The 12511-nt window shown below is 44.0% G+C and overlaps 1 protein-coding gene across 11 annotated transcripts in view; it reads left to right on the forward strand.

Moving 5' to 3' along the window:
* Positions 1 to 12511, forward strand: part of LOC123995321 (serine/threonine-protein kinase MRCK alpha-like) — a 120339-nt gene that overhangs the window by 62719 nt on the left and 45109 nt on the right. For 7 of the 11 annotated variants that reach the window (XM_046298858.1, XM_046298850.1, XM_046298857.1 and 4 more), the window contains 8 exons: positions 349 to 442; positions 6029 to 6229; positions 6620 to 6637; positions 8739 to 8877; positions 9094 to 9203; positions 9354 to 9433; positions 11828 to 11991; positions 12165 to 12293. In XM_046298858.1, the coding sequence (XP_046154814.1) occupies positions 349 to 442; positions 6029 to 6229; positions 6620 to 6637; positions 8739 to 8877; positions 9094 to 9203; positions 9354 to 9433; positions 11828 to 11991; positions 12165 to 12293 (935 nt within the window). The remainder of the gene's footprint in view (positions 1 to 348; positions 443 to 6028; positions 6230 to 6619; positions 6638 to 8738; positions 8878 to 9093; positions 9204 to 9353; positions 9434 to 11827; positions 11992 to 12164; positions 12294 to 12511) is intronic. The other 4 variants (XM_046298853.1, XM_046298854.1, XM_046298855.1 and 1 more) reach the window with 1 other exon arrangement.

Here is a 12511-nt window from a genome sequence, read left to right on the forward strand (position 1 = left end):
CCTTGTGAGGGGTCTGCCCTATTGGCAGTAGAGGCTGCAAGGGCAACGAACAGCCCAAATAAACACAAGACTTAATGATGGGAGACTAAAGGCATCCAGGAGCAAACAAACTAAACTTTCTCTCTCGCTCTACAGAAGCAAAATCCATTTTTCACTCTCACACCAAACACTCACTAGTGTTGCGTTAGTGGTTTTTGCTCTTTCATTCTCTCTCCCTCCCTGTCTCCCCCTCCTGAGATATTTGTGTTTTTCATTTTATTGCACTCCCCCTCTTCCTCCATTCCTAGTTCTCTTTCTCAGAGTCATCGGTATATTTACTTTGGTCTCTCTGTCTTCTGTCACCTTCAGGGACATCAAGCCAGACAACATCTTGATGGACATGAACGGTCACATTCGCCTGGCTGACTTTGGTTCCTGCCTCAAACTCATGGAGGACGGCACAGTGAGTAGGCCGACATGTACCAGTCAAAAGTTTGGACACCTACTCATTCAAGGGTTTTTCTTTATTTTTACTATTTTCTACATTGTATAATAATAGTGACGACATCAAAACTATGAAATGACACACATGGAATCATGTAGTAACCAGAAAAGTGTTAAACAAATAAACATATATGTAATATTTTAGATTCTTCAAAGTAGCCACCCTTTGCCTTGATTACAGCTTTGTACACTCTTGGCATTTTCTCAACCAGCTTCATGAGGTAGTCACCTGGAATGCTTTTCCAACAGTCTTGGAGTTCCCACATATGCTGAGCACTTGTTGGCTGCATTTCCTTCACTCTGCTATCCAACTCATACCAAACCATCTCAATTGGGTGATTGTGGAGGCCAGGTTATCTGATGCAGCACTCATCACTCTCCTTCTTGGTCAAAAAGCCCTTACACAGCCTGGAGGTTTGTTTTGGGTCATTGTCCTGTTGAAAAACAAATGATAGTCCCACTAAGAGCAAACCAGAGGGGATGGTGTAACCCTACAGAATGATGTGGTAGCTACACTGGTTAAGTGTGCCGTGTAAATAAATCACCAACCGTGTCACCAGCACAGCACCATCACACCTCCTCCATGCTTCACTGTAGGAACCACACATCAAATAAAATTGTATTGATCACATGCACATATTTAGCAGATGATATTGCGGGTGTAGCGAAATGCGTGTGTTTCTACCTCCAACAGTGCAGTAATATCTAACAAGTAATATCTAACAATTTCACAAAAATACACACATCTAAAGTAAAGGAATGGAATTAAGAACGTATAAATATTTGATGAGCAATGTTGGAGTGGCATAGACTAAAATACAGTAGAATAGAATACAGTATATACAAACAATTGAAGTTGGAAGTTTACATACATCTTTGCCAAATACATTTAAACAGTTTTTCACAATTCCTGACATTTAATCATAGTGTAAATTATTGGTCTTAGGTCAGTTAGGATAACCACTTTATTTTAAGAATGTGAAATGTCAGAATAATAGAGTTATTTATTTCCGGCTTTATTTCTTTCACCATTTTCCCAGTGGGTCAGAAGTTTACACGCACTCAATTAGTATTTGGTAGCATTGCCTTTTAAATCGCTTAACTTGGGTCAAATGTTTTGTGTAGCATTCCCTTGGGGGAATTTTGGCCCCATTCCTCCTGACCGAGCTAGTGTAACCGAGTCAGGTTTGTAGGCCTCCTTGCTCACACATGCTTTTCCAGTTCTGCCCATACATTTTCTATAGGATTGAGGTCAGCGCTTTGTGATGGCCACTCCAATACCTTGACTTTGTTGACCTTAAGCCAGTTTGTCACAACTTTGAAAGTATGCTTGGGGTCATTGTCCATTTGGAAGACCCATTTGCGACCAAGCTTTAACTTCCTGACGGATGTCTTGAGATGTTGCTTCAATATATCCACATAATTTTTCTCCGCCATGATGCCATCTATTTTGTGCAGTGCACCAGTCCCCCCTGCAGCAAAGCACTCCCACAACATGATGCTGCCACCCCCGTGCTTCACGGTTGGGATGGTGTTCTTTGGTTTGCAAGCCTCCCCCTTTTTCCTCCAAACATATTGATGGTCATTATGGCCAAACAATTCTATTTTTGTTTCATCAGACCAGAGGACATTTCTCAAAAAAGTATGATCTTTGTCCCCATGTGCAGTTGCAAACCGTAGTCTGGCTTTTTTATGGCGGTTTTGGAGCAGTGGTTTCTTCCTTGCTGAGCAGCCTTTCAGGTTATGTTGATATAGGACTTGTTTTACTGTGGATATAGATACTTTTTTACCTGTTTCCTCCAGCATCTTCACAGGGTCTTTTGCTGTTGTTCTGGGATTGATTTGCACTTTTCGCACCAAAGTACGTTCATCTCTAGGAGACAGAACGCGTCTTCTTCCTGAGCAGTTTTACAGCTGTGTGGTCCCATGGTGTTTATACTTGCGTACTATTGTTTGTACAGATGAACGTGGTACCATCAGGCATTTGGAAATTGTTCCAAAGGATGAACTAGACTTGTGGAGGTCTACAATTATCTTTGCTGATTTATTGATTTTCCCATGATGTCAAGCAAAGAGGCACTGAGTTTGAAGGTAGGCTTTGCAATACATCCACAGGTACACCTCCAGTTGACACAAATGATGTCAATTAGCCTATCAGAAGCTTCTAACGCCATTACATAATTTTCACAGTCAACTTAGTGTATGTAAATGTCTGACCCACTGGAATTGTGATACAGTGAATTTTAACCTCTCTAGGGTACGTGGCATGATAGCGCTCCACCTCGTCAACAGCCAGTGAAACTGCAGGGCGCCAAATTCAAAACAGAAATCCCATAATTAAAATCCCTAAAAAATGCATGTATTTTACACCATTTTAAAGATACACCTGTTGTAAATCCAGCCACAGTGTCCGATTTCAAAAAGGCTTTACGACGAAAGCAAACCAAACTATTATGTTAGGTCAGAGCCAAGTCACAGATATAGATAAAATTAATCACTAACCTTTGATGATATTCATCAGATGACACTCATAGGACTTCATGTTACACAATACGTGTATGTTTTGTTCGGTAAAGTTCATATTTATATACAAAAATCTGAGTTTACATTGGCGCGTTATGTTCAGTAGTTCCAAAACATCCGGTGATTTTGCAGAGAGCCACATCAATTTACAGAAATACTCATAATAAACATTGCTAAAAGATACAAGTGTTATGCATGGAATTTTAGATACAGTTCTCTTTAATGCAACCGCTGTGTCAGATTTCAAAAAAACTTTACGGAAAAAGCACACCATGCAATAATCTGAGTACGGCGCTCAGAGACCAAAACAACCCAAACAGATATCCGTCATGTTGTGTAGTCAACAGAAGTCATAAATAGCATTATGCATATTCACTTACCTTTGATCTTCATCAGAATGCACTTCCAGGAATCCCAGTTCCACAATAAATGTTTGTTTTGATCGATAATCTCCATTTCTGTCCAAATACTTACATTTTGAAAGCATGTTCAGTACACAATCCAAACTCATGACGCGCGGTCACTAGCAGCAGACAAAGTCAAAAAGTTCCATTACAGTCCGTAGAAACATGTCAAACGATATATAGAATCAATCTTTAGAATGTTTTTAACATAAATCTTCAACAATGTTCCAACCGGACAATTCCTTTGTCTGTAGAATTGCAATGGAACAGAGCTAACTATCACTTGAACGCGCAAGACTGAGCTCGTGGCTCTCTGGCAGACCTCTGACTCATTCCCTTCTCATTTCCCCTCACTTCACAGTAGAAGCATCAAGCAATGTTCTAAAGACTGTTGACATCTAGTGGAAGCATTAGGAAGTACAATATGATCCCATAGACACTGTGTATTTGATAGGCCAAGAGTTGAAAACTGCAATCCTCAGATTTCCCACTTCCTGGTTGGATTTTTTTTCTCAGGTTTTTGCCGGCCATATGAGTTCTGTTATACTCACAGACATCATTCAAACAGTTTTAGAAACTTCAGTGTTTTCTATCCAAATTTACAAATTATATAAATATTCTAGCTTTTATGACTGAGTAGCAGGCAGTTTAATTTGGGCACTCTTTTCATCCAAAATTAATCCAAAAATGCTGCCCCCTTCCCAAGAGAAGTTAAGTGAAATAATCTGTCAACAATTGTTGGAAAAATGACTTGTCATGCACAAAGTAGGTATCCTAACTGACTTGCCAAAACTATAGTTTGCTAACAAGAAATTTGTGGAGTGGTTGAAAAATTAGTTTTAATGACTCCAACCTAAGTGTATGTAAACTTCCGACTTCAAATGTATGAGATGAGTAATGCAAAATATGTAAACATTATTCAAGTTGTCAGTGATTTTAAGTCTATGTATATAGGGCAACAGCCTCTAAGGTGCTAGTGATGGTTATTTAACAGTTTGATGGCCTTGAGATGTCTGTCGTTCAGCTACTCTGTGTCTCACAAAGACACGGCGGTTGGAACCAAAAATCTTACATTTGGAATCATCAGACCAAAGGACAGATTTCCACCGGTCTAATGTCCTTTGGTCGTGTTTCTTGGCCCAATCAAGTCTCTTCTTCTTATTGGTGTCCTTTAGTACTGGTTTCTGTACAGCAATTCGACCATGAAGGCCTGATTCATACAGCAGAGGTAACTCTGGGTCTTCCTTTCCTGTGGTGGTCCTCATGAGAGCCAGTTTCATCATAGCACTTGATGGTTTTTGTGACTGCATTTGAAGAAACTTTCAAAGTTCTTGAAATTTTCCAGATTGACTGACCTTCATATCTTCGTAATGATGGACCATCATTTCTCTTTGCTTATTTGAACTGTTCTTGCCATAATATGTACTTGGTCTTTTACTAAATAGGGTTATCTTCAGTATACCTCACCCACCTTGTCGCAAGACAGCTGATTGGCTCAAATGCATTAAGAAAGAAATTCCTCAAATTAACTTTTTAACAAGGCACACCTTTTAATTGAAATGCATTCTAGGTGACTACCCCATGAAGCTGGTTGAGAGAATTCCAAGAGTGTGCAAAGCTGTCATCAAGGCAAAGGGTGGCAACTTTGAAGAATCTCAAATAAAAATGTTTTTTTAATTTGTTTAAACACTTCTTTGGTTACTACATGATTCCATATGTGTTATTTCATAGTTTTGATGTCATCACTATTATTCTACAATGTAGAAAATAGTCAAAATAAAGAAGAAGAAAAATAAAGAAAATCTCTGGAATGAGTAGTTGTGCCCAAACTCTCTCTTTCTCTCTAACCATCTTTTTAAATATTTTCTTTGCACACAACCCAAACACCTCCAACAACCACCAACCCCCACCCCATCAAACCCTGGGCCCCTCTAGGTTTCCCGTTTGGCTGAAGCCCCTTTAGGCCTTCTCTGTGATTGATTTCATGGCTGTGCCTGTGGTTAAGACTCTTCCGCTAATTAAGCTGCTCCGAGGTGGTTGGCTATGTGGCTTTGATGAATAAGTTGAGGCCTTAGAGGATCCGCCTCTCTAAAGCTGCTGTGACTGGCGCTTCTTTGGCCTAGTCTCAGGGAAGTTTGATTTATTTAGTATGTACTCTATGGCATGGCCTTGTTTAGGTTTGGTGGACATATTTGACTCCAAACACACTGTAGACGCGCAATTAACAACACCAGATTACAGATTATTTCTCTAACATTAAAAGGATTTGTGCAGTTTGAAGGAAGTTAGAGGTAGATTCACAAGCCAATGCTATGCGTATCCTGCCATACCTGTAGACTTCTAGTCATTGGACTAATGCTAGTTAGCATTGGCTCGCGAAATACTTCCTTCATCCTGCACGCAGAGACATAAAAATGGTATTCACAAGTTCGTCTGACTCTGGGCAAGTGAAAAATTGGCTTAGGCCTAACTGCCAGAATTACACAGTATCCCTTTAATAAAGTATGATATTATTTCTATGGTTTGTCCCCCAAGCCATCCATCGAACCATCGATGCGTCTATGCCTCTATCCATCCACTCACTAATCCATTCATCTCCTGTGCCTGGTCTCCCTCAGGTCCAGTCGTCAGTTGCCGTGGGGACCCCGGACTACATCTCTCCGGAGATCCTGCAGGCGATGGAGGATGGGAAGGGGAAGTACGGTCCAGAGTGTGACTGGTGGTCCCTGGGGGTCTGCATGTACGAGATGCTGTACGGGGAAACCCCCTTCTACGCTGAGTCACTAGTGGAGACGTACGGCAAGATCATGAACCACAAGGTGAGAGGGGGGGGGTAAGACTGGACAGAGGAGGCTGACTGTAGCTACCCTGGGGTGTATCATTTGATTTATTTGACCATTCAAAACAACAGCTCTACCACACATGTAGCCTATACAATGCATTGAAAATCCTAGAGGACCACCCAAAAAGTTGTACAGTCCATTTCCATTATGGTCCTCTTTTTTGAGGCTGTCAGGCAGGTTAAGGCTTACCGGTAGTGACATTGTACCTACTGTACTAAAACACATCTTGACTAAGACACAATTTTTATTCAATGGTTCAAGACGAGCGTGATTGTTTAGGTGTTGTTGGGCTCTTTGGTGTTAGTTTTATTCTTTCTGACTCCTCCTCTACCCCTTTTCTTCTTGTTCCTTTCCATCGACCGACAGGAGGAGTTAGGGGCTGCTGTGAGTGTTTCTTTTTGGAGTCTGATTGCCCAGTCCCAAATGGACCCCTATTCCCTACCACCTATGCACTTGTAGATTCCTCTTAGACACCCATCTCCACAAGTGCATAGAAAGTAGGGGCTAGGGTTGATTTGGGATTGGGTCTGAGTGTTAGTTGTTAAAGTTTGAGTATGTTCTGTTCAAGGGCTGAATGTATTAAGCTTTTTAGAGTAGGAGTGCTGATCTAGGATCAGATGAGCTTTTTAGATCATAAATGAGATTAAATGGGCCTGATCCTAGATCAGCACTGCTAAGAGGAATACTCTGAGAGAATTGATACATACAGTGCATTCGGAAAGTATTCATACCCCTTGACTTTTTCCACATTTTATTACGTTACTGCTATATTAAATACCTTATTTACATATGTATTCAGACCCTTTGCTTTGAGACTCAAAATTGAGCTCAGATCTGGGGAAGGGTACCAAAAAATGTCTGCTGCATTGAAAGACCTTAAGAACACAGTGGACTCCATCATTCTTAAATGAAAGAAGTTTGGAACCGCCCGGCCAATCTTAACAATCAGGGGAGAAGGGCCTTGTTCAGGGAGGTGACCAAGAAGCCGATGGTCACTGACAGAGTTCCTCTGCAGAGATGGGAGAACCTTCCAGAAGGACACCCATCTCTGCAGAACTCCATCAATCAGGCCTTTATGGTAGGGTGGCCAGACGGAAGCCACTCCTCAGTAAAAGGCACATGACAGCCTGCTTGGAGTTTGCCGAAAGGCAGCAAAATGACTCTCAGACCATGAGAAACAGGATTCTCTGGTCTGATGAAACCAAGATTGAACTCTTTGGCCTGAATACCAACTGTCATATCTGGACAAAACCTATCACCATACCTACAGTGAGGCATGGTGGTGGCAGCATCATGCTGTGGGGATGTTTTTCAGCAGCAGGGACTGGGAGAGTATTCAGGATCGAGGCAAAGATGCGCGGAGCAAAGTATAGCAAGATCCTTGATGAGTGCTAAGGACCTCAGACTGGGGTGAAGGTTCACCTTCCAACAGGACAATGACCCTAAGCACACAGCCAGGACAATGCAGGAGTGGCTTTTGGACATGTCTCTGAATGTCCTTGACTGGCCCAGCCAGAGTCTGGACTTGAACTCGATCTAACATCTCTGGAGAGACCTGAAAATAGCTGTGCAGTGACACTCTCCATCCAAACTGACAGAGCTTGAGAGGATCTGCAGAGAAGAATGGGAGAAACTCCCCAAATACAGGTGTGCCAAGCTTGTAGCATCAGACCCAAGAAGACTCCATGCTGTCATCGCTGCCAAAGGTGCTTCAACAAACTACTGAGTAAAGGATCTGAATACTTATGTAAATGCGATATTTCAGTTTATATTGTAATTAATTAGCATAAATGGCAAAAAAAAACTCTTTTTGCTTTGTCATTATGGGGTATTGTGTGTAGATTGAGAGAAAAATGTAATCCATTTTAGAACAAGGCTGTAATATAACAAAATGTGGAAAAGGTCAAGGGGTCTGAATACTTTCCGAATTAACTGTACAACCCCAGGTCTGTTCATACTTCAGCCCATCCTGACTCCAAACCACACCGTTCTACCTTCATAACTCTCCCCCTTCCCATCACCTTTCAACTATGCCATCTAGTTCACCCAGCCATATTTGTTGAACAAATGCCCTGTGTGCACATTAAACCATTAAATGTTGGCTAGAACTGTACTGCTTTCTACTGCAACAGGATAAACATGCATGAGCCATATACCATTTTTATTTATTTTTACATTTCTTTGTCAGGGGCCATGTACACAAATAAAAACATGAAACGTGAAACGATGTGTACGAAGATTATTCTGCCAACAGTATGGAACTATTCCACTGTCGACTGCAACAGAGGAACGTTGTGTTATGAGTAAAAAATAAATTAGAAATACAAATATTTGACCAAACTGGACATAAACAGTATATCTAGGCTGCATCCCAAATGGTCAAAAGTAGTGCCGTAAATAAGGAATAGGGAACCATTTGGGACGTAGGGTATCTTCATTATTCAGACTCCTTTCCCTCTCCTCTTACCCTCCGCCGGGTGCCCAGGAGCGTTTCCAGTTCCCCCTGCAGATGACCGACGTGTCCGAAGACGCCAAGGACCTGATCCGACGCCTCGTCTGCAGCCGGGAGCACCGCCTGGGCCAGAACGGCATCGACGACTTCAAATCTCACCCCTTCTTCTCTGGTAGGGCCTGATGTTTTAAAACCGTGTGTGCGTGCTAGGGTTTGTCTGTCAATTATTCTCTGGTGTCATTTCCAGGAGTTGATATAGATAACCTCTTATCTTGTTAATTGGTGTTGAAGTTAGGCTGGACAGTAGACGATGGTATGAGAATCGTTACAATAACAAACCATGATCACAGTTTGCCAGTCATATCATGTTTAATGTCATTCCTTTCAGGCATTGACTGGGACAACATCCGTACGTGCGAGGCCCCCTACATCCCAGAGGTCAGCAGCCCCACAGACACCTCAAACTTTGACGTGGACGACGACTGTCTCAAGAACTCAGTAAGTCTCTTTCTCTATGGGACTACATCAAGACTTAGACTCTCTTACTCTCATCTTTCAGTCTCTCTCTATTTCCATCTTTTATCTGTCCATCTCTTTCATCTGTTTGTAAGGTTGACGTGTTCTAAAATAGGTTTTGTGTTATTTCAGGAGACGATGCCCCCTCCCTCACACACGGCCTTCTCTGGACACCACCTGCCCTTCGTAGGTTTCACCTACACCAGTAAATGGTGAGTGGTCGCTAAGCGACAACCTCTGTTTAGTTTCCAAATTAACTTCCACATCTTCGTCAATACATACAGCATACAGAAAAATACATCTTAACCTGGTCCCAGATCTGTTTGTGCTGTCTTGCCAAATCCTATGGTCATTGTCATGTTTGGCATAACAATGAGGATAGGCTATACAGCACAATCAGATCTGGGACCAGTCTACTTCAATCCTACTTCTCTATCATCTGATCTAACCTCAGACACACTTCCACGAGCACTCAGTTTCCACCATTGAGAAAGCATTGACTGGTCTAATTGTTTATCTTAGCCTGAAGGCTCATGGTGGTTGCACTCTCTCTCTCCTCTCCTCTCTCTCTTCTCTCCCTCTCCCCTCTCTCCTCTCTCTCTTCTCTCCCTCTCCCCTCTCTCCTCTCTCTCTTTAAGTTCAATGTCAATATAAGGGGCTTTTTTTGGCATGGAAAACATTTTTATTTGTATTGATTTATTTCACCTTTATTTAACCAGGTAGGCCAGTTGAGAACAAGTTCTCACGTACAACTGTGACCTGGCCAAGATAAACAAGTGAAATAGATAATAAACTAAAGTTGCCTGGTCGTCCTTTTCTTGTGGCAACAGGCCACAAATCTTGCTGCCAATAGAAATGAGAGTTTTTCAAAATTGGATTTGTTTTCAAATTCTTTGGGGGTCTGTCTATTCTGAGGTAAATATGTGTCTCTAATATGGAATTAATCTCTTTCTCTTCCATATCTCTCCCCCCTCTTCCATATCTCTCCCCCTCTTCCATATCTTTTCCATATCTCTCCCCTCTTCCATATCTCTCCCCCTCTTCCATATCTCTTCCATATCTCTCCCCTCTTCCATATCTCTCCCCCTCTTCCATATCTCTTCCATATCTCTCCCCTCTTCCATATCTCTTCCATATCTCTCCCCTCTTCCATATCTCTCCCCCTCTTCCATATCTCTCCCCTCTTCCATATCTCTCCCCTCTTCCATATCTCTTCCATATCTCTCCCCTCTTCCATATCTCTCCCCTCTTCCATATCTCTTCCCTATCTCTCCCCCTTTTCATATCTCTCCCCCTTTTCATATCTCTCCCCCTTTTCATATCTCTCCCCCTTTTCATATCTCTCCCCCTTTTCATATCTCTCCCCCTCTTCCCTGTCTCTCTCCCCCTCTTCCCTCTCTCTCTCCCCCTCTTCCCTATCTCTCTCTCCCCCTCTTCCCTATCTCTCTCTCCCCCTCTTCCCTATCTCACTCTCCCCCTCTTCCCTATCTCACTCTCCCCCTCTTCCCTATCTCACTCTCCCCCTCTTCCCTATCTCACTCTCCCCCTCTTCCCTATCTCACTCTCCCCCTCTTCCCTATCTCACTCTCCCCCTCTTCCCTATCTCACTCTCCCCCTCTTCCCTATCTCACTCTCCCCCTCTTCCCTATCTCACTCTCCCCCTCTTCCCTATCTCACTCTCCCCCTCTTCCCTATCTCACTCTCCCCCTCTTCCCTGTCTCACTCTCCCCCTCTTCCCTGTCTCACTCTCCCCCTCTTCCCCTCTCTCTCTCCCCCTCTTCCCTATCTCTCTCTCCCCCTCTTCCCTATCTCACTCTCCCCCCTCTTCCCTATCTCACTCTCCCCCTCTTCCCTATCTCACTCTCCCCCTCTTCCCTGTCTCTCTCCCCCTCTTCCCTGTCTCTCTCCCCCTCTTCCCTGTCTCTCTCCTATCTCCTCTTCCCTGTCTCTCTCCCCCTCTTCCCTATCTCTCTCCCCCTCTTCCCTATCTCACTCTCCCCCACTTCCCTATCTCACTCTCCCCCACTTCCCTATCTCACTCTCCCCCTCTTCCCTATCTCACTCTCCCCCTCTTCCCTATCTCACTCTCCCCCACTTCCCTATCTCACTCTCCCCCTCTTCCCTATCTCACTCTCCCCCTCTTCCCTATCTCACTCTCCCCCTCTTCCCTATCTCACTCTCCCCCTCTTCCCTATCTCACTCTCCCCCTCTTCCCTATCTCACTCTCCCCCTCTTCCCTATCTCACTCTCCCCCTCTTCCCTATCTCACTCTCTCCCCTCTTCCCTATCTCACTCTCACCCCTCTTCCCTATCTCTCTCCCCCTCTTCCCTATCTCACTCTCCCCCTCTTCCCTATCTCTCTCCCCCTCTTCCCTATCTCTCTCCCCCTCTTCCCTGTCTCTCTCCCCCTCTTCCCTGTCTCTCTCCCCCTCTTCCCTGTCTCTCTCCCCCTCTTCCCTATCTCTCTCTCCCCCTCTTCCCTATCTCTCTCTCCCCCTCTTCCCTATCTCACTCTCCCCCTCTTCCCTATCTCTCTCTCCTCCCTCTTCCCTATCTCTCTCTCTCCCACCCCCCTCTTCCCTATATTCCATATCTCTCCCCTCCAGTACCCTGTCTGACCGGGGCTGTCTGAGGGAGGCAGGTGGTAGTCAGACACAGATGGATGGATGTGTCCAGCGCAGTCTGGAGGAGAGTCTTGCCACCGAGGCCTACGAGAGGAGGATACGACGCCTGGAGCAGGAGAAGACTGAGCTCAGCCGCAAGCTGCAAGGTACACACACTCCCACCTCTCCTCCTCCCCCTCTCCTTTCCTCTCCTCCTCCCCCTCTCCTTTCCTCTCCTCCTCCCCCTCTCCTTTCCTCCCCTTCTCCTATCCTCTCCTCTCCTCCCCCTCTCCTTTCCTCTCCTCTCCTTCTCATCCTCTCCCTGTATGTTGTGTTCCAGAGTCCACCCAGACAGTCCAGGCCCTGCAGCACGCGTCAGGAGAAGGACCAGCACCCGTCCCCTCTAACAAGGAGGTGGAGATCAGGAGTCTGAAGACTGAGATTGACATCCTCAAGAAAAAGATTGCAGGTTAACATTCAACATTTTACTGTAAAGGTTGTATAGCTGTATAGTAGAGCACAAATGTTCTACTGTAAAGGTTTACTGCTGTGTAGTAGAACACAAACGTTCTACTGTAAAGGTTTACTGCTGTGTAGTAGAACACAAACGTTCTACTGTAAAAGTTTACTGCTGTGTAGTAGAACACAAACACAAACCAGCCAGGTCAGCATTTACATGCATAGCCA

The sequence above is a fragment of the Oncorhynchus gorbuscha genome, linkage group LG14, assembly GCF_021184085.1.
Source record: "Oncorhynchus gorbuscha isolate QuinsamMale2020 ecotype Even-year linkage group LG14, OgorEven_v1.0, whole genome shotgun sequence".
NCBI lineage: Eukaryota > Metazoa > Chordata > Actinopteri > Salmoniformes > Salmonidae > Oncorhynchus > Oncorhynchus gorbuscha.